The sequence below is a fragment of the Camarhynchus parvulus genome, chromosome 5 (assembly GCF_901933205.1).
Source record: "Camarhynchus parvulus chromosome 5, STF_HiC, whole genome shotgun sequence".
NCBI classification, from domain to species: Eukaryota; Metazoa; Chordata; class Aves; order Passeriformes; family Thraupidae; genus Camarhynchus; species Camarhynchus parvulus.
In genome coordinates, this window is record NC_044575.1 from 30,491,675 (window position 1) to 30,510,430 (window position 18,756).

At 34.0% G+C, this 18,756-nt stretch overlaps 1 protein-coding gene across 1 annotated transcript in view; it reads right to left on the reverse strand.

Moving 5' to 3' along the window:
* The window catches only part of RYR3 (ryanodine receptor 3), a 193,233-nt gene that overhangs the window by 59,221 nt on the left and 115,256 nt on the right, over positions 1–18,756 (reverse strand). The window contains exons 46-60 of the mRNA XM_030950304.1: positions 18,174–18,294; positions 17,415–17,584; positions 16,549–16,769; positions 16,099–16,189; positions 14,547–14,687; positions 12,714–12,877; positions 11,697–11,775; positions 10,437–10,526; positions 8,877–9,026; positions 7,263–7,325; positions 6,754–6,829; positions 6,461–6,584; positions 2,177–2,292; positions 1,821–1,888; positions 1,103–1,224 (exon numbers count right to left, since the gene is read on the reverse strand). Coding sequence (XP_030806164.1) covers positions 1,103–1,224; positions 1,821–1,888; positions 2,177–2,292; positions 6,461–6,584; positions 6,754–6,829; positions 7,263–7,325; positions 8,877–9,026; positions 10,437–10,526; positions 11,697–11,775; positions 12,714–12,877; positions 14,547–14,687; positions 16,099–16,189; positions 16,549–16,769; positions 17,415–17,584; positions 18,174–18,294 — 1,796 coding nt within the window. The remainder of the gene's footprint in view (positions 1–1,102; positions 1,225–1,820; positions 1,889–2,176; positions 2,293–6,460; positions 6,585–6,753; positions 6,830–7,262; positions 7,326–8,876; positions 9,027–10,436; positions 10,527–11,696; positions 11,776–12,713; positions 12,878–14,546; positions 14,688–16,098; positions 16,190–16,548; positions 16,770–17,414; positions 17,585–18,173; positions 18,295–18,756) is intronic.

Sequence of the window (18,756 nt, forward strand, 5' to 3'; positions counted from 1 at the left end):
TGCCACACACAAAGATGGAAACAGAGGGTAATAATAATTTAGAGAAATGCAAAAATGTGTTGAGAGATAAACCAAAGAGTGGAATCCTAGGCCTGCTTATGTAATAGCACATAACCTTTAAATTCAAATTTTATATCTACTTTCTACTGGAAAAAGCAGTTAACTCTGGTCAACAAAGTGGGGGAAAGTTAAAGAAATCTGAGAAACTGACAGCTAAACTAAGAAAGTATGACCATAAAACAGTTTGAAATACTATGATACAAAATTTCCAAAAGAAAGTAACTGGTAGCATACCTCAAGGGGAAGGAAAAACCTGGCAAATTATTAAAGTCATCATTAATACACAATTAAATATTATTTATTATTATTTTCAAATTTTAATCACAGAAAAGAGAAATTCCTATTTTCATATGCGCAGCACATTCTAAATTAAAAGGCATTTCTTTTTAACAGAATTTTCTAGAATAACTTTGTGTCAAATGGCTGATTCCATCTAAACAGTGAAGAGACGCAAAATTTATGAAATTCCAGTAACACTTGTGAAGGGGCAGAAGTAATTTTGTTTAGAATCTGTATTTCCACCTAAAAAGCTGTCTCATGGTGGTTTTAACACTTTTTAATAGCTGAAAATTTATCTAAGTGTGAGACCATTTAAATGAACCAACAGTGGAAAGAGTTTTAACCAGAAACTGCCACCCACAATGAAACAAAACCCCGTAAGAAACTAAGTAATTCAACTGCTCACAGAATTGTTTTTTAGTATTTTTATGTTATCATCTACAATTACATATTGTAAAATAAATAGTTATTATATATACTGAACTCTTCAATTGTGTGTATGTGTGTATATATATATATATACATATGTATATATATATATATATATGTATACACACACACACACACATATATATATAAAATGAAGAATACAAAGATGAGGAATTTTATTCACTCACTGCCATTCTCAGGTAGAATAAAATATTCACTTTCCAGGTAAGGAAAATAAGCTTTTGAATTCTCTGTCTTTCTCTACAATCTAAGAAGAGACCTTTGGTTATCTGAATAAAACCCTACTATGGATAATTTTTTTTATTTTACTTACCTTGCTACCATTTCCTTTTCCTTATTTGATGCATATCCACTGCTACTGAGGATTTTTGATGGAGAAGACAGGAAGTAGAGGCAGTGATTTGTAAAGTATTGATCAACTAATGGTAAAAGAACCTAAGAAATATAGACACAAAATGTATTTTTTACAGAGCACAATGGTAAATATAGCAGAAATGCTCTGATTGGTCAAAGTTCATAAAAAGAATTTTAGTTTTTTAACAACTGTATTTTTTTTTATTTCAAACACAAACTTGTGTAAATTAAAAAGTGAAGTCTTAAAATTTTATTCAAAATTACATAAATAATAAACAGACTTCCACAGAGCTATCTGTTTTGTATCTAATACTGCATAGGAGTATTTCTTTCTGCTAATTAGATGATATGCACTTCAGTGATATCTTGTGGTAAAAAAATCAGATTAAATTGATATATTCAGTGAGAGTATTTAATATCATGAATGAATAATCTGCCTTTTAAATTTTACATTCCTTCTCATACAGAAAGAGATATATTGGAGTATTTTGAAATATTCAAATCCAGCAAACATCCTGAGATATTTTTGAAGACATTTCAAAATATTTGATAACAGTTTGATTATTTATCATAAAAAATGGAAAATATGTATTTCCCTTATGTGAAAAGCAGTCTAACATAATAAATTTACATAATCTGTATAGTGGAACATATATGATCATGAAATAATCACTCACTTTAGCAAAGAATTTTATTTCTTGGTCATGTGGAGATTTTTCAGTTTTTCCACTGGTTACAATGGCTTCTGCAAGGATACAATCAAGGCAGACACAAATAAGAAGCTGTCTAATAATAAATAACACAATAGATATTTCAGATCTTTTAGATAATTGAAAAATTAGTTTTACTCAAAAATAAAAGAGCAGAAACTGTTTAGCTAGTTACAAATGTTCAATAATTTAATCTGAAAATTAAAAGACATTAAGTTTCTTAAATGCAATAAAAATAGTGATCACTAAAAATGCAAACCTATCAATCAAATATTTAAATTTCAACAATTCTAACTATTTTAAAAATAAAATCTGCAACTTACCCAAATGTGCAATAAACTCTTGAGCAGAATCAACATATTTTAAAATTTTCTTCAGAAACTTAAAGGCAAACCTCTTTTCCATGGATGAAGCATCCAACTCCATGTCGTTCAGGCCCCTGTTTTTAAAAGGATTAAGAGAAGTAGCACTGATGATGACAGTAGTACAAATGGTGACAGTACTCTGAAGCGTTTCATGCCTTATATTTTTATTAGGGTAAATTTTCATGAGAAGGAGAAAATGACCATGGTAACAGTTAATTATCAACTATCTAGGAGGAAATAGAGAAAAATGAACTGACTTTAATAAGAGGTATGATAGCTTATGATGGAAGTATCCAAAATACATGTATCTTAGGATAAGAACTTTAGAGTGCTACCTTATTGCACAAACAAAGCCATCATGCCTCTGAGCCTAACAAAATAATGCATTGGTCACTCAATTTCTACTGCTGGCACATTTACATTCCAAGTGTTTGGGAAGTCAGCAGTTGCATCTTTACAAAGTCAGCCTAAGTACTACCCTTCATTTCATTGATCACAGTTAAACTTCATTTTGTCCTTTAATTTTATGAAGGAACAAAATTACTTCAGCTACTAAATAAAAACTTAAGCGTAAGTAACAAACTATTATATTATTAAAGTATTCAAAAAACTTCAACAGAATACAATAATTTCAAAAGAGGCATGTATTGTTTATTCTTTAGGATAAATCCATATACATAAATCACGGCTGATCATACAAGATATTAAAGAGGAATAAAGATATGTGTGGTTGTCTGGGCCTAGATTTAAAGTACTGGATTTGATTTTAAGTACAAATGAAACTTACATGACCAAAATTCTAAAATTCTTTAGGATCACACACAAATTAAGGTTGGAAGGAGTACGTTCAAGGATCCAAATCTCATAATGACCGTGGAGACGGTATAATATTTGGCCACCCTCACCATGAAAAATAATGGTGAAATATTTTCTTATATCTAACTAGAATTTTCCTTGTAACAACTTATTGCTTTTGAGGCGTTAGTGTTTGACCTCATTTTCTCTATAGCCTTGCATGAAGTAGTTGAAGACAGACATAAATCCTATTGTAGCCTTCTGTTTTAAAACTGAGAAAATCCAACCACTCCTCAGAGCCTCTCCTGGCATCCATCCACACAGCATCTCAGTGGCTTCCCCCTTGAGTGACTTTGTTCTCAATGTCTTCCTTAGTGCTGGAGAACTAAAACTGGAACAACATATCCTGGGAGAATTTCATGATCCATCAACCTGCAGAACACACTCACTGATAAAACCTAGTACACAGTCAGCTTTCATCATCACAGGGACACATCTCTGATTCATGTTCAACTTGCACAATTCAAAGAGCTTTTCTGCACATCTGCTCTCAAGCTCAGCTCCCCTATTCCTGGGATTACTCCATCCGAGGTATAGGTCTTTGCATTTACCTTTGCTCAACCTCATAAGATTTCTCTCAGGCCATTTCTCCAGACTATCAAAGCCCCTCTGAAGGGTAGCCAAACTCTCCAATTCATTGCTAAGGGTTCATCCCACAAATCTGCAAACAATTTCTGTCTTGGCATCCAGGACAAGAACAGAGATTTTTTTTTCATTACCCTTTTGAAGTCACCTAATTCTGAACATTTTTAAATTTATTCTGTTTACAAATGTACTTGCTTTCACAAGTTGTTAATTCTTCCATCTTCATTTCCTTGAGATTCTCTTGTACTTTTGTTCAGTCTACAACTTCTTCATAATCTCTTTATTCCAATATCAAAAGAACTAAACTCTGATTGAGATTTGCTATTGGTAGATAGTGGGAGACACCCGGGACATCTAACTGCTTTATCAAGTGAGGAAGTAACTGAGTGACATTAAGGAAAACCTCTGGCTAATCATAAATGGCTACTTCATCTGCTTCTATACAGCCTCCTCAAGCAGTAGCAGATAGGAAGACTCAGCCTTTCTCAGTTAAGACAAAATAACCTGGCCGAAGGACATGCAGACTACAGAGGAGCTGATCAGTGTGTCAGAAGTAGGGAAGAAGGAACTGGTAGTTTGTGGCACTGAGGCAAAAGCAAAAAAGGAACAAGAAAAAAAGAAAGCTGCTGGACTCTTTCCTGTGGTATAAGAAAATGATCATTTGTACTGAGCCCTTACCGTTGGTATGGGAGTAAATTAGGGAGGCAAAATGGAATATTAGATTAGCAGTTTAAAAACAACTGTGAGAGAAATCCAAGCAAAAAAGTAATTCTGAGAGAAGGTTGATGCAGCAGAAATTTTAACACAAAAAATCTAATAATAAAATATATGCTCTTGACCATGTCACAACATAGTTAAAAGGAAAGAAATGGTTGTAGTCTAGGGGAAAAAAGCCAGAGAACCAAGGAAGACATTTCAATCCTATTTTAAACACAAACTTAGTAGGACTCTAACCTCCCATCTTAGTTTAATTTGTGAAAAAAAATTTTAAGAGTTCTAGTTTATATACTTTGATGACTCTCTGTGAATTTATCCCCTGTGCAATCAAATTATTTAGTATGAATTAACAGCTATGTATGCTTGGGAGGCATCTTCTGCTGCCTCACTTTCATGAAGGGGACTAAGTACTTATCTGTATTTTCAGTGAGGTCACTGTAAATATTTTCTTTTTGAGTTTATAAGAAGTCCTGGTTCCCAAGAGATTATACATACTTTCCTAAATATTGAAAGATGTTGATAGTCTGTGAAGTATAAAAAACAATATCCAAAGAGCTTACAGAGATTTAAAGACGTGGAACAAAATACTATGTTGTTTCTAATACATACTTGAGTAAGGCCTGAAAGATTTATCTGTATGTCATAAACACACTGTTTCAAAAATGTTCTCAGCAAAGAGCAAAAAACCCAAAAACTGAGGCAGATGGTATATGTGAAGTACACATGCTGTTCCGCCTATACATTTCCAATTATAAACAATTTCTATGTTTTAATGATTAGTCCAACATTTTCAAGAATGACATCTTGAAATGTGATAATTGCAATGAGTACTTCAAAGGATTTTTTTAATATATATATGCATATATTCATCTGAAGAAAACACTGAAAAGATTATAGTCTTGATTCATCCTGATACAGACAATCACTGCAAACTCTTTGCCTGTATCAATGAAGAGTTTGAAAAGTTGATGCTTTTTCAAGTTGATTTGTCCCATGATGCAACACTGAAAAAATTTATTTCCTGACCCAAACACACGCAGCTGCAAAATTTGAGTATTTCCATTGGTGTTTCAGAATATCATTCATTTGCACTAAGTAGACCAGCTTTTCTTTTTCAATGGCTCTGAAGCAATTATGGAGGTTATAAAAATACTTGGTGGCATACCTACATTTTGGGTTCAGGCTGAGAGCCTACCTATGTGGCAAGAGAGAATTTTCCTCTGTAGCACTACAGAAATGTATTTAGAACTGTTTTATTGTCTCTTAGAAATATTATTAATTCTCTAAGTGAACAGTTACATTTTGAAGATCCTAAACATGGGGTTTTATAAATTTCTGAGTATACTTTCAAAAGAGTTGAAGACTTGAAAGGTAGATATAAATGAAAACAGGAAAGATCTGACTCTATGCATGTACAGAAAAATTTGTTCATGGATACAATTTAGTTCACAAAAATGCTTAATGCCAGAAAATTGAGGTTTCCTATGTGTTCAGGTGTTTCACATCAAATAAAAGAGGAGAGTTATAGTATAGTAATTCACAATTCCATCATATAAAGCCACATACTACAGTAACGTGTCCTCACAGACCAGCTTACTTTGAGACACAGCAATTCAAGTTGCAGTAAAACTAAGGATGTCTGTGCTTTTGCTAGAGTAGAAGTTAGTGCCCACAAAGTACAGCCACTTTGTCTTATTACTTTACAGAACTCAAAGCAATATTTTTTTTCAAATACTGGATTAAAAAGCAGTTTTACATAGATATGTTTCAGTATCAGACCTCAGATTAATTTTCCCATGATCCTTACTGACACTGCTGGCTGCTAACTTAGACATTTTAAATTATCCTCTTGTTTAATTACCCTACTGTTGCACTTTGTATTTACTATGATCACATACTTATTAAAAATGTTGCCTGAACATGCTGTTTTAGAAGAGTCTTTCTGAACATGAAAATAACTCTGATTGATAGAAGACATGCTGCACAGTAATTATGTTAATAACTGCCAGTCTGCAGGGAGATAAGATTAACATGCTGGTTTGGGCACTGAATGCAAGCAAGCATCTGAAAAAATGTGCAACTTACCGAGATATGATTATACCATTGACTTGAAGGAATTTAAACAGCTCTTGTGCCTTTTCACGGTCCCGTGATTTCTCCTTGGCTGTCAATGTGTCATAAGGTACCAGTAAAGGATGACTACCTCCACCTTTAGTAAGTTGAAAGAACTGTAAGTTTTTCTACTCTAAGATTTATGCTGCTTCATGCACAAGAGGAACTATTCATTTTTTATTGTCTTACACTGTCATCTTTCAGATCATTACTTTTCCCTCATTCTCCTTGTCTTTTTTGGTGTGGTTTGCAGGATTGTGGCTTACCTTTGCTTTCCAACTCCATTTTCTTCTTTTTGGCCCATATATTATGGTAGTTTTCTGCCATTACCTCAACCATTCCCTACATTAGCATCAGAAAAAACAATATGTAAGATTTGGTGATGATTAAAAATTCTGTAACTCTACATAGTTACACAGTCCTAAGTCTACACTCTTGTGATAAAGAAACATCATAGTTAAGTGGAATTTCTATATTGATCTGTTCTTTGAAGTCAGCACAAGCATAGGATATATATATTATAACATGCTATCGACAGCTCCTTCCCTAGCTTCATGTTTAATATTTTCTGGGAACTCAGGAAGCACCAATGGCATGAACCGTGGAAATTTCATCTTTCACTATGTAAATAGCATGCACCCTTTCTACAACAGTTTATCATAGCTACAGTCACAAATACACTCATAAAACCAAACAAAATTCAACTCATTAATAATAATGAAACTAAACACATCCATTCCTTTCAGCATAATATATGTAAAACACAAATACGAACCTGAAGCTCCCTAGAAAGTGCCACATTAGAGAGATCAAGTGGTGTTGGGCTATACCCATTTCCCTGTGCAGGGAAAAGAAAGTTATTCTCAGATAAAAAATTTCAGATAAAAGAACCAAATATTCAATTACAACATCTCTGTAACTGACTTGATTAGAATAACACCATTCCCAGTTTTATACTTTCTTGTAGAAATTGGTCACCTATTTTGCAATGTACTGAAGGCGCTGGATGATCAAGGGAATGGGTTTGCTAGTGTGGAAGCATGCAGGTTGCTGCAGATACTTAGATCTCTCTATTCACAGTAGGTGGCAAGCTGTAAAGAACTAAGCTTTTAGCCTAAGAGGAAACCAACCATAAGACACACAAGATGTGCCTTCAAAACATGACAGAACCATGTGGGAACAGCCCGAGTGAGCCCTGTGCCAAGGATGAGACAGTACAAAAAAAGGATAATTTATTTTCTTGAGGAAATGAAAGACTAAGAAATACTAGATGTGTAATATATGAACACAATCTTCAACTGGTTTAAGTGAGAAAGCTCCAGTTCAAAAACCTGTCGGAGGTGCATGTAAATGTGAACGGTTACATATAAATCAGTGATTTCAAATGTGTAGTCATGTTAATTATGTGCTGAAAACCTCTACTCTGTCATGTCTTTGTCATGCATCTTCTTGGCCAAGAAGGCCCAACTGCAGAACAAGTTCAACTGGCTGGAAGCAGAGATTCCAGAAACAGCAGAATTTCCTGTAAGGGAGTGAGGTTTGCTGAAGAGATAAGAAATACTGAAGTATTATGTTGTAATGAGTGCTCAGGGGCCCCTTTTGGTTGGAGCAAATAGTGGGCCTGGAGAAGGAACCCAACACAGGCTTAAGGTGCCAGGTGCTGATGCTCACAGGATCAGTGCTGGTGCAAGTGTACATAAGGAATTAGCTTGTGACACAGTTTTGCACACTCCATCCAGGACTTGTGTCCAATGCACTGCTCCTTAACTCTCACTATATTTATGTACAAATGTGTGTAATTCACCTTGAGGGATACAATAACAATTCCCCAACATTCGTCATAATTTTAAACAGCTTTCCTCCTCCAAGACATATTGACCAGCAGTCTCAACATGTGATTATAAAAATCTACAAACGAAAAAAATAATCTATCGTCACCTGAAAATTTTGCCTGTAGATTAAAAAAAAACCTGTATCAAATGTGAAATCTAGTTTGTCAGTCATAATTATAATCTTAACAAAAGCCCATGTTAGGCTCTTCTGTTTGACCAAACAAAAAAAATTGCTATATTTATTTTTTTATTAGTTTAAAGACTTTAAATGCTTTGTCTGTTTTCTTTGAATGACTATATTAAAAAGCTTTTAAGTTCTTCTAATAAAATTAATATCTATGGTCTCTTATAGCCTCATTGTCTTAAAAGCTTTTTGGAATCCCCTCTTTAGTGTGGCACAGTGTTTATTATAGTGACATGACTTCCAATCTTAGAACTCTACCATTAAAAGTTTCTTTTCACTAAAAGAAATATAAAATTGACATAATTGTTTATAATTTATTGGTAAATTAACTAACAGACCTTTTGTTTTCTGAAATCAAGGTGTTCTACCTTACCTGACTACATTGAGATATGCTGCGAAGTTTTTCATTTTCACGCTGATGTATCATTGCTTCTCCTCCCTCCTTGGTCCTTTCTAGGCTCCATCCCAAGGCCAACATGGTTTTCAGTGATTCTCTGGCAGGCCAACGATAAATTTCCTTTTCCTTTGAAGAAATAATGCAAAATTTTTTCTGTATTTAGTAAGTAGCAAAAGCATAATAAAAATACTCTGTCCTTCTCCACTAAGTGCCACGTACCACAAAATTATAGAAAATTTGTATATTGAATGAGAACACAAAATATAGTTCTTTTTACACGAGAGAAAAGTTTTGAAATACCTACAATAAAAAAAATATTCTTAGTGGCATTAATTGCTGGGATAAGTGTTAGAAACTAACAGCACCGCAATGAGCCCTGGAGCAATAATGTAGATTGGACCTGGAAACTTATTCATTAATTCCACCAGCACAAAATAATAAAAGAAATGATGGTACTTGTGAGTGCTAAAAATTAGTTAAACAAGTATGCATTTTCAAATGCATCAAGCACTCAAGACCTTTTTTTAGTCTTCCTTTATTTATATCCACTCACAGATACAGAAGGTTACTGAACTACACACATCATATAAACACAGTTACCAATCAAAAAATAGGCAACAGCCTATATTCCAACACTCGTTTGAAAAGTAAAAGTGTTAGAAAGCCTGAAAATATGTGGCAAAATTCTGAATATGCTATACTAAGAGTTTTCAAATCAATTAAATAACAGTATTTCAGGTTGTATCATAAACCAGTTGCTCAAAATGATAGCTTTTAGGGATAGACCTGATTTTTATGTTGAAAAATTCTAATTTCAGACAATTCAGAAATTTCTTCTTGAACTGCTTAAATAGCAACCAACAATTCTTTGGCCCCTCTCCAAAGATTTCAAAGCAATTTATAAACTTTAGGAAACTCAACCTCTTTAATCCCTCTTGATTCTTGTCATGTCTATTTTCTGAACAGGAAATATGTGTTGAAGAGAGACATATGTAATTGACTTGTGTCTCCCAGTGAATCATTACAAAAATAAGTAACAGAATTCAAATTTGCTTCACTGTTCTGACAGCTAGAAGACATTTGTGCCTAGTCAAGAAATTCAAAATACTTTAAATGTTTTTCCGCATTTTCAACTGAATCATCTCCTACACACTTTTTACATTTTTCTACCATCTTTCTGGAAGACAAAATTGCCTTCATATATGTTAAATTACATTTCATTAAGGTCCAGGAGTTTCTGCCAGTTATTCCTCATCCATGAGAGCCTGAAAAATCTGTGCTACTGACGCTTCTGAATTCAAATTTGCCCAGGCCTATGAAGAAACAATTAACATCATGCCTAATGGAAGTAAATTACACAAGATTCAGTGTAAGATTAACTGAAATATCACTTCAGCATAAAGTTGTACCTATTAACTGTAAGAATTCTTCTTGATTCCTCTACCAGACATTTAATAGAATATATTTGAAATGGATTTTTAAAAGCACACAAATCAATCTACTTCATATTGATGCAGCTGAAATTTCCTCTATTACCTTTTCAGCTAAGGTTTTGAAAGGCCTTATTAATGGATGAGTCTTCATATTTTCATCCAGTGAAACACCATACTTCCATCCACTGTTAGTCTGAAAAAGAGAAAAAAAACAACTGCAAACCCCAGTGAAATAAGATGAGAACAACACTGATGAGTGAGAGCAAAGTAAGGAGTTTCCTTTGTCACATCAAGCTGCTAACCCACTCCAAGAGCTGCTCAGTGCCACAGGGGAGGATCTTTGGACATGCAGGAACAAGACATGACTGAGACAGAAGGGAGACATCTGTGAGCAGTGGGTCTCACCATACCAGTCCTGAGCCCAGCTTAGACTGGCCCCTTTCAAGTGGATTCGTGCATTGAGACAGCACTGACTGTCCCAAAATACGATAAATGTACTATCCCAGTTCTCTGGGAGGCCAAAGTCAGAAACACAGAGAAGAATATGTAACATTACCAGATCAAGAACTGAAGAATGTAATGAATCCTTTACCTTAAATCAAAGTAACTGAAATTCATGGTTTGAAATTATTCTGTATATATTTACATATGCATGTGTACCTTCCTCTACAAATTTGCATACATAGGCCCTCCCAAACAAGAGAATTGTTTTATACAACTCTTCCATAAAATTGCTATTCATTTGTTATTAATTGTTATAATAAATTATTGAAGAATTCATTGTCTTTTCTTGTAGCTTTCTAGAAATAACAAAACAGAAACACAACATAGTGACAGAGCCTTAGGAAAATTATTTCCTAATTCAATACATAACAGGGTTCTTAAAGCTAAAAAGAAAGAAAATTTACAACTACTTATCTGAAACAAAAAATTACATTAGGCTGTACTTTCTTAGATCATAGAGCTGCTGCAGTAAAACTGAATCTCCGACTCCCAGTCAAAAAGCACCATTACCAGGCAAAGTGATGCCTAAACAACTGTATATCCCCACCTAAACTTTTTTTAAAAACCCCAAAGAACAAAAAAACCCCACCAAACCCTTAAAGAAACAAAAAACCCCCTGCAAAGCCAAACCGAATTCCCTCTTTTTCAGTCCCCTCAAGTCTCTCCTAATAAATTCTTTGAAAAAGTAACTAATTGCAATGTATTTTCCTAAGCAGGAGATTTCTTCCAAATATCCCAAAATAAATATGTAGACATCCATAAAATCTGAACAGTTAAACTGTCCAGTTCCAATTTCAATATTCACCCTAGGAATTATTTACTAGTCCTGGACAGCTGCCAGTCTTAAAATAACTCCTACCTTTTCAAAGGCCCATTTATCGTGGGAATGTTCAGCATACTTGCTTACAATATACTCCAGCTTCTCAGGAAGTACAAGGCTGTAAGCAGAGAGGGCTGTGGTCATTCAATCATAAGTTACTGCAGTCTGATTTATGAAAAAAATGTCAGCAAAAGATAGCACCAATCAAAAATGCTTCACCATCAAATGAAGGCAAAGCATTTGGCACAGTAATTCCCTGTTCTTTAAAAGAAATGCCACAAAAAAGGTGTAGCTATAACGGCGTTTGCAAAGAACCTTTAAGTACATAACAGTCACATTTTCTAGAAGCTGAAATTGCAAAGAAACAAAAACCTGCATAATCCACAGGTAAATTTTTGTTGCTAATTCTTAATAAAGAATAATTTTAACATGGATGTTTCACAATGCATAATGATGGAAGTGTAAGACTTTGATAGCAAGACTGAGCTATTGATCCTCAATTCTTGAATACAAAATCTGCATTTTAAAAGCAAAAAATTACTAGGAAAGTCAAATCTCTATTTAATCATTCTATGTGATCTGCCTATTTTGCCATAATATGTTTCTAAAGATCAATTCTCAAAATTAAGGGAAGACTTTATAAAAAATTGGGCTACAGACCAATTGAATCACCAGATTTTTGTGACCTTGTACAAATTGTCATAAGCACATGCAAAATAATGATGGTTTCTAATTTATCTATCCCAAACATTTGAACTTTTACACAACAGGTGCGTAATAAATATAGAATTTATTATTTCCTCCGTAGATATAAAATGGAAATATTTAACATCTTTTCAGGGCTGAGAAGAATAAGGTTTATGTCTGGTAAACAGGACAGGTTTCAGTGAAATATTTGGCAGGAGGAAGCAAAAATCCCTGTACTACTTCTGAAAGTCCTAATACCACTAACATGTCAGTCACCAGCCAACTCTCCCTACAGAAGATAAAAATGTTAATAAGGAATAGTATCAAAATATTTAAGGGATGCAAACCTCTACGAATTACATGACTCACTTGGATGTGCTGACAGGTTTGGGATCAAAATTTCCTTCTGGATCCACCGAAGTCTGTTTTTCCAAAGTTGACATAATTCGTGTATCTAAATAATCTGGGGGCAAGGCACCTGCTATAGCACTTAGACAAGGCAAAGCCATTCGAAAGAGCTCTGGATCATACTTCTGCAGGAGAGATAGGAACTGGTTGGAAAACCCAACAGAAAAACATGCAAAATGTTAGTGAAATCCAAGCAGCCATAGACGTGAACAAATATTAGAAGATGCAAACAAACAGTAAGTCACATTTAAAATTCAAACATAGAGCAAAATTATTGTAGCATGACATGCATTTTCCATTATATCAACATGATATATTCTTAAAACTACTCAGATTGACATAAGAGTGTGGTGACATTTTGTATGTGTATGCAATGGGAGTTCAACTCAAGCTTTCTTCAGGCCATGAAGGCCTGTACAGGGAGGATGAAGGCTTGTCTGAGCAGTTACAGAGCATGATAATCTGTAAAACCCTGCCTTAGTTCTCAAATTACTAATTCTTGCAGAATTAGCAGAGGCCATCACCATTTTGCCTCCTTTTCACCCTGCACTTTTGCATTTTAAAATATGCTCATTAAAGGAAATTTTGATTTATTGTAGCAAATTGATTTCATTATTTTTAATAACATCAAACCTGTAAATAGCTTAGAGCAAAAAAGAATGGTAGAGAATACTATAGGTCAACAGATCAGATTTACACAACTCTCATTAACCACCATTGGGCTAACAACCATTTACAGAAAAATAAAAATGTTGTTATAGAGAGACACTAGTATTGACAGAAACATATAATGTTACTTTATCTGTTAAAATCTAAGATTCACTAATTGGAAAAATTTGATTGCATCAGGCACTCCTGACACTCTTCACACTTGTGAAAGCACTAAGAGAGGTGTAAAAGTTACTAAAATCAAAAAAAGTTTAAAAAGCCATTTCAGAATAATGCAGAGACCATTTTTATTCCATATTATAAATAAGAATGCCTAGAGGTGCAATCATCTAAATCTTTAGCTTAGAAAGAGAACATAAATTCAGTGAGACACAATTAACATGATTTTTTATTGTCCTAAAGCAAAAACTGATTTTTCATTGGGCTAAATTTTGATCCCAAGCAAGCACAAAAAGTGTTTACTCAGGAAGACATTTCTTGTATTAGAAATGCAACTTTTTCTTACTGAGAGAAAAACTGAGTAAGATTAAAAGTCCCAATATCACATTTTGCAAAAATGGAAAAGTGCTTATTTCATAATATATTGCATCATATCTCTTCAGCTGGGCAATAGCTGGAAAACTAAAGAAATACAAATATATATTTGAAGACAGGCAATGTAAATTTATTCTGCATATACTGAAAATTTGATAAGCATGTATATATATTTATTAGAATTAATTTTTTGTCAGTAAAAAGTAATTTGAAATATTTAGTAGAGCCAAGATAGGAGAGCAGACAACACTGACATGTTAGTGCAGGGAGAGCTAAACATTACGTATGCGTGTGTGTGTGTATATACATATATATATATATATATACACACACACACACATATGTATCTCCTCATTAGTGGTGTAAAGCTTACGAGTATATCAAGCAAAGATGTGAAATTTCATTGTCTTGGAGAGAATCTTGCAAGATTCAGTGTTCAATTTTTCACTTCATCAAAAGCATTCATTACTGTACCTCCCATATTAGATGAAACAACCATTAAAACAGGAACTTTCTCATCTAGGCACAGCAAATTATCAATGTAATGCTTTTATACCCACCCCATAATGTAATGTGAATTGCAGCCATTACCTTATGGGACAAGGAATCAAATATTCCCCAGAAAAGTTTTTCAGTTAAATGTAGCTCCTCTTCTGCTGCAATTCCATAGCTTCCCATTCCTGAAGGCAGACAGTAATATTTCCAGCACTGCTCATAGTGATTTGTCAGAAGCTAGATTTTCAAGAAATAAAAATGCTTGTGAAACATTGCTGTTTAACAAAACAAAACACTGCTATGCTAAACAGTTACAGGAGTAGTATTATTCATGTCTGTCTCTTCATTTCCAATAGATCAGAATAACGGTCTTTTTTCTTCTTTTTCTTTTTGGAAAAGCAGCAAAAGCAGCAGAGCCAATATTGTGAAAGTATAAAGCCTGTATTATCTCCAGCTCCGGCTGTGGGATTCTCAATGATTACAGGGAGTAGTAAACTTTCAGAATTGTCACCATGGGAGTACAGACTAGCTCACAGGACAAAAACACAGACAATGAAATGGGTATAAGGCCAGTCATGTAGGTTCTCATGAAAAGTTTTACAAATTCACATTGATTTAACTCCTGTCATTTGTAGTTGCTTTAGTGTTACTCAAAACACTGCAAAAGACACCTGCGGTACACCCTCTCGGCTCAGCTCTGGAAAAATTGACAGGAAAAAACTATCATACAGGAAATCTGTACAGTTAAAGAGCTAGTATAGATGATTATTTATATGCACTTTCCATGTAATTTCAAATTTCTACCAGTTTCTTCTGTAGAACTAAAAATTCTTATCCCATGGAAATTTTAAAAATCACATTTAGTATCAGATTAGAATCTTGACTTTTTTTTTATTGCAATTCTGTGTAAGAAAGGAAAATAATAGTTAAAAGCCAGACCAAACACTCCCTCTACACCACACTTTCAATCAAAAATTAATGATGCTCCAGAGTATGCTTGTGAATACGGCAGCTCTACTTTAAAATATGATAAAATTTCAATTCTTTCAGAAAAAGATGCAGACCATAGATCAGGCTCTTTTATCCCAAAAAACGTGAAACAAACCCGACAGAATAGTTCTAAATAAGATTCATTTACCATCTAACAATTGTAATTCTATTTTTACAGAACAAAAGGAAAAGAAAACAAAAGAAAAACTAGATAAAACTAGATAAAGCTTCAGATTACTCAAAAATAAAAGTGAATTTTCTTCCCTGCGTCTTGTCTCTTAGATTTCACTCAAAATTCATTCCTGGACCATGGATCCCACCAAGAGTTATTATAGTTCATATAGCAGAAGAAGAAATCTCAAGATAACACTGACATTTAAATTGGTACATTGAAATACTCTTTTGCTGAAGCAGCAGGAAAGTCAACAGCTCACTATACAAAATATCATAATCACCTTACTCTTTGCATGAGGCATGTTTTCAAAAATTTTGCAAACATTACATTTAATTTGAAAGACTACAAAACAATAACATTATTTTCAATTCAGAAGTAATTTTACATTGCTTTAACCTTCCCATTCTGCTTTTAAAAACAAGACAACAACATTTTCTTTTGAAGTTTTATGCTGGATGCATGTACAGAAAATAAAGTATTTACCTTGAGAGGCATTTTACAGTATTCATTTAGCAGGGGCACATCAAAAACCAGCCTTCTCAACAGCTGTTGTAGCATAGAGGGACGCAAATGACTGTAATTTTAAAAAATAGATGTTATCGGCACAGTTCATACAGTTCAATGCAAATGAAATAAAAATTGAAGTCAATTTACATATTGGGACACAAAACACTCATTAAAAGTATTGTGAAAAACCAGTGCTAGGTGCTTAAGGAATCTCGCTATCTAAGGATATAGCACAGAAATTGTGCTACTTCTGAACCCTCTTAAGTGAACAGATAAATCTACATTTCAGTTCCTGAGATAACACTGGTCATTTATTTTATATAAGAATAAAATAGTCTTAGGTCTACACTACAGGCAAAGAAAGAAGCTGTTAAAATACCTATCCTGCACAAAAGAAATGAATTTGTACCCAGGTATCATACATACTGGCAAATAGCAAGCAGGCATTCCTCAATAGCATCTCTTTGAGCTTTTGTGAGGGACCGTCCCTTGGATAACCGATATATGGTGTGAAGCATGGAGTCAACCAGAGAGGCATGATGCTCTGTTCCAGAAAAGAGGGGAGCACACCTCTTGAGTAGTGGAAACACAGCTGAGCAAATGTATCTATTTAGGGCGAGAGCTGCCTCTGTGGTGCTTAAAGAAACCTGCATGAAGGAGCAAATGAGCATTAGTGCCACACTGGATAAAGGTCACTAAATATGAAGGCTATAAAACATAAAAAAATGTAATAGTCCTTAAGTCTCCTGGGTGGCTGGGTGCTGATGATGTTTCCAGTGTATACATGAGGACTAAAGTAATTTCTTTTTCAGCTGGAGAAAATTCAAGCCACCCATTTATGTTCCATCTCTTGCACCCCTGCACCCTGAACAAATAGCAGCAGAAATGAATATGTAGCCTCTATTTTGAAACAAGTTAGAAAACCCCACTAAGCTTTAAATAAGACTCAGCATCTCAATTTCTTCACATACCTGGATTTTCACTGTAATTATTGAAAACAAACATGAAATAAACACAATCATCAGGTCTATTGCAGTATACTCAATGTACTTATTGAATTACTGTAAAGCCTGTATCAAAAGATTTTAAACTACTTTTACACTTTGTACACTGAATGCTTAAATCAGACTTATACACTATAAATTAATAGTGAATTAATATTGATTTTCTTTTATAGTGAGCCTACAATGCCTTTTTTTAAAGGTTGTTTTGACTTGAAATTCCAGTTTCCTTACACTTACAGAGCCACTAGATCCAGCCATTTCATCTAAACTCAATAGTGAAATACGTACTGTATCCAAAGAGGCAGAAGCTCTTAAATCTGGTAAAAATCCAACTTCCAGTAGGTGAAGGAGGAAGCTTTGGTCCTTAATACCATAGACACGGTCCAAGAAGAGTACCATGGGTGCTTTATGATCAGGACAGAAACTGGCAGACATGTCTGGCTCGTTTACTGTGCCATCTACACAAACATACAATGCAATTTTAATAGTAGATAACCAATAAAACAAGAAACACCAAGGCAATGAAACCCATCACAACTACACTTAATATGTAAAATCACATACTCAAAGAAAACTACATTCTTCAGTTTTGTTCTATGCTGGAAAATAATCAGCTAGAACAGAAAGTTTTTATTCTTTAGAAACCCCTATTATTTTGCAATTTAATTATCTTTCACTCTTAAATGAAAGCTTTGAAATAATCGTAAAATATTCTACAGATGGCTGGATAATGTGGAAATACAAAGGGACTGAGCCAAGCTTAAATATTTTACCTAAGGAGATAATGTCTCTAAAGCCACTGCTTTAGAAACAAAATACTGGCCCATTGGTGTGATCCTTTAAAGTATTTATGTTCTTACATTCTCTGCTCTACAGGAGCAAATATCTGTGCCACTGGAGCAGCTCTAATTGATGCAGATCTAATAAAAATTTGAACAGTTCTCTGCTTACATTCAACTAACAAAACTGCTCTGTTTTTCATTTGAAGACTAATGTGGCAAAAGACTTTCATAAAAAATAAATGGTCTAATAAAAGTATGAAGTTACCTTTGTTAACTGTGGACAACTTTAGTGGTATACTTATAATCCCCACCAAATCCTCAGTTGGCACTAGGGATCGAAGAATTGACCTGATTCGGATGGCTTCCCCTTTTCCACTTTGAATAAGCTGTTAGAAAAATTTATCAGGTAACAAATTTAGTATTGAGGACATAAGAAAGTTTTCCTCAAAATATTTGTATTAATATGATTTTTTTCAAACACCAGAAGAAAATGCACAGAAATTCAATTTATCCAAGAATAAATGAAGTTGCCAAATTCAGGTGTTCCTATGTTTGTATCTGGTCTTTTATATATATATATATATAAAAATGATTTTATAATATTATGGATTCCCAATAAGGCACAAACCTCCATCTTGTTAAGATTCCTAAACCAACCAGATATGGTGATAAAACCAAAACTTATGAAGTGTCCATGTTACCTAGAGATCCCATGGTGACAAGTTTTGAGCTTGCTTTTTTACACTACAAATGTATGCAGACTTGTGTGACGTGTCCATGCATTTTTCTAGTATTTCTATGCTGTAAAAATCTTCAAAAGGCATTTACAACAAGATGAGCAATTCCTT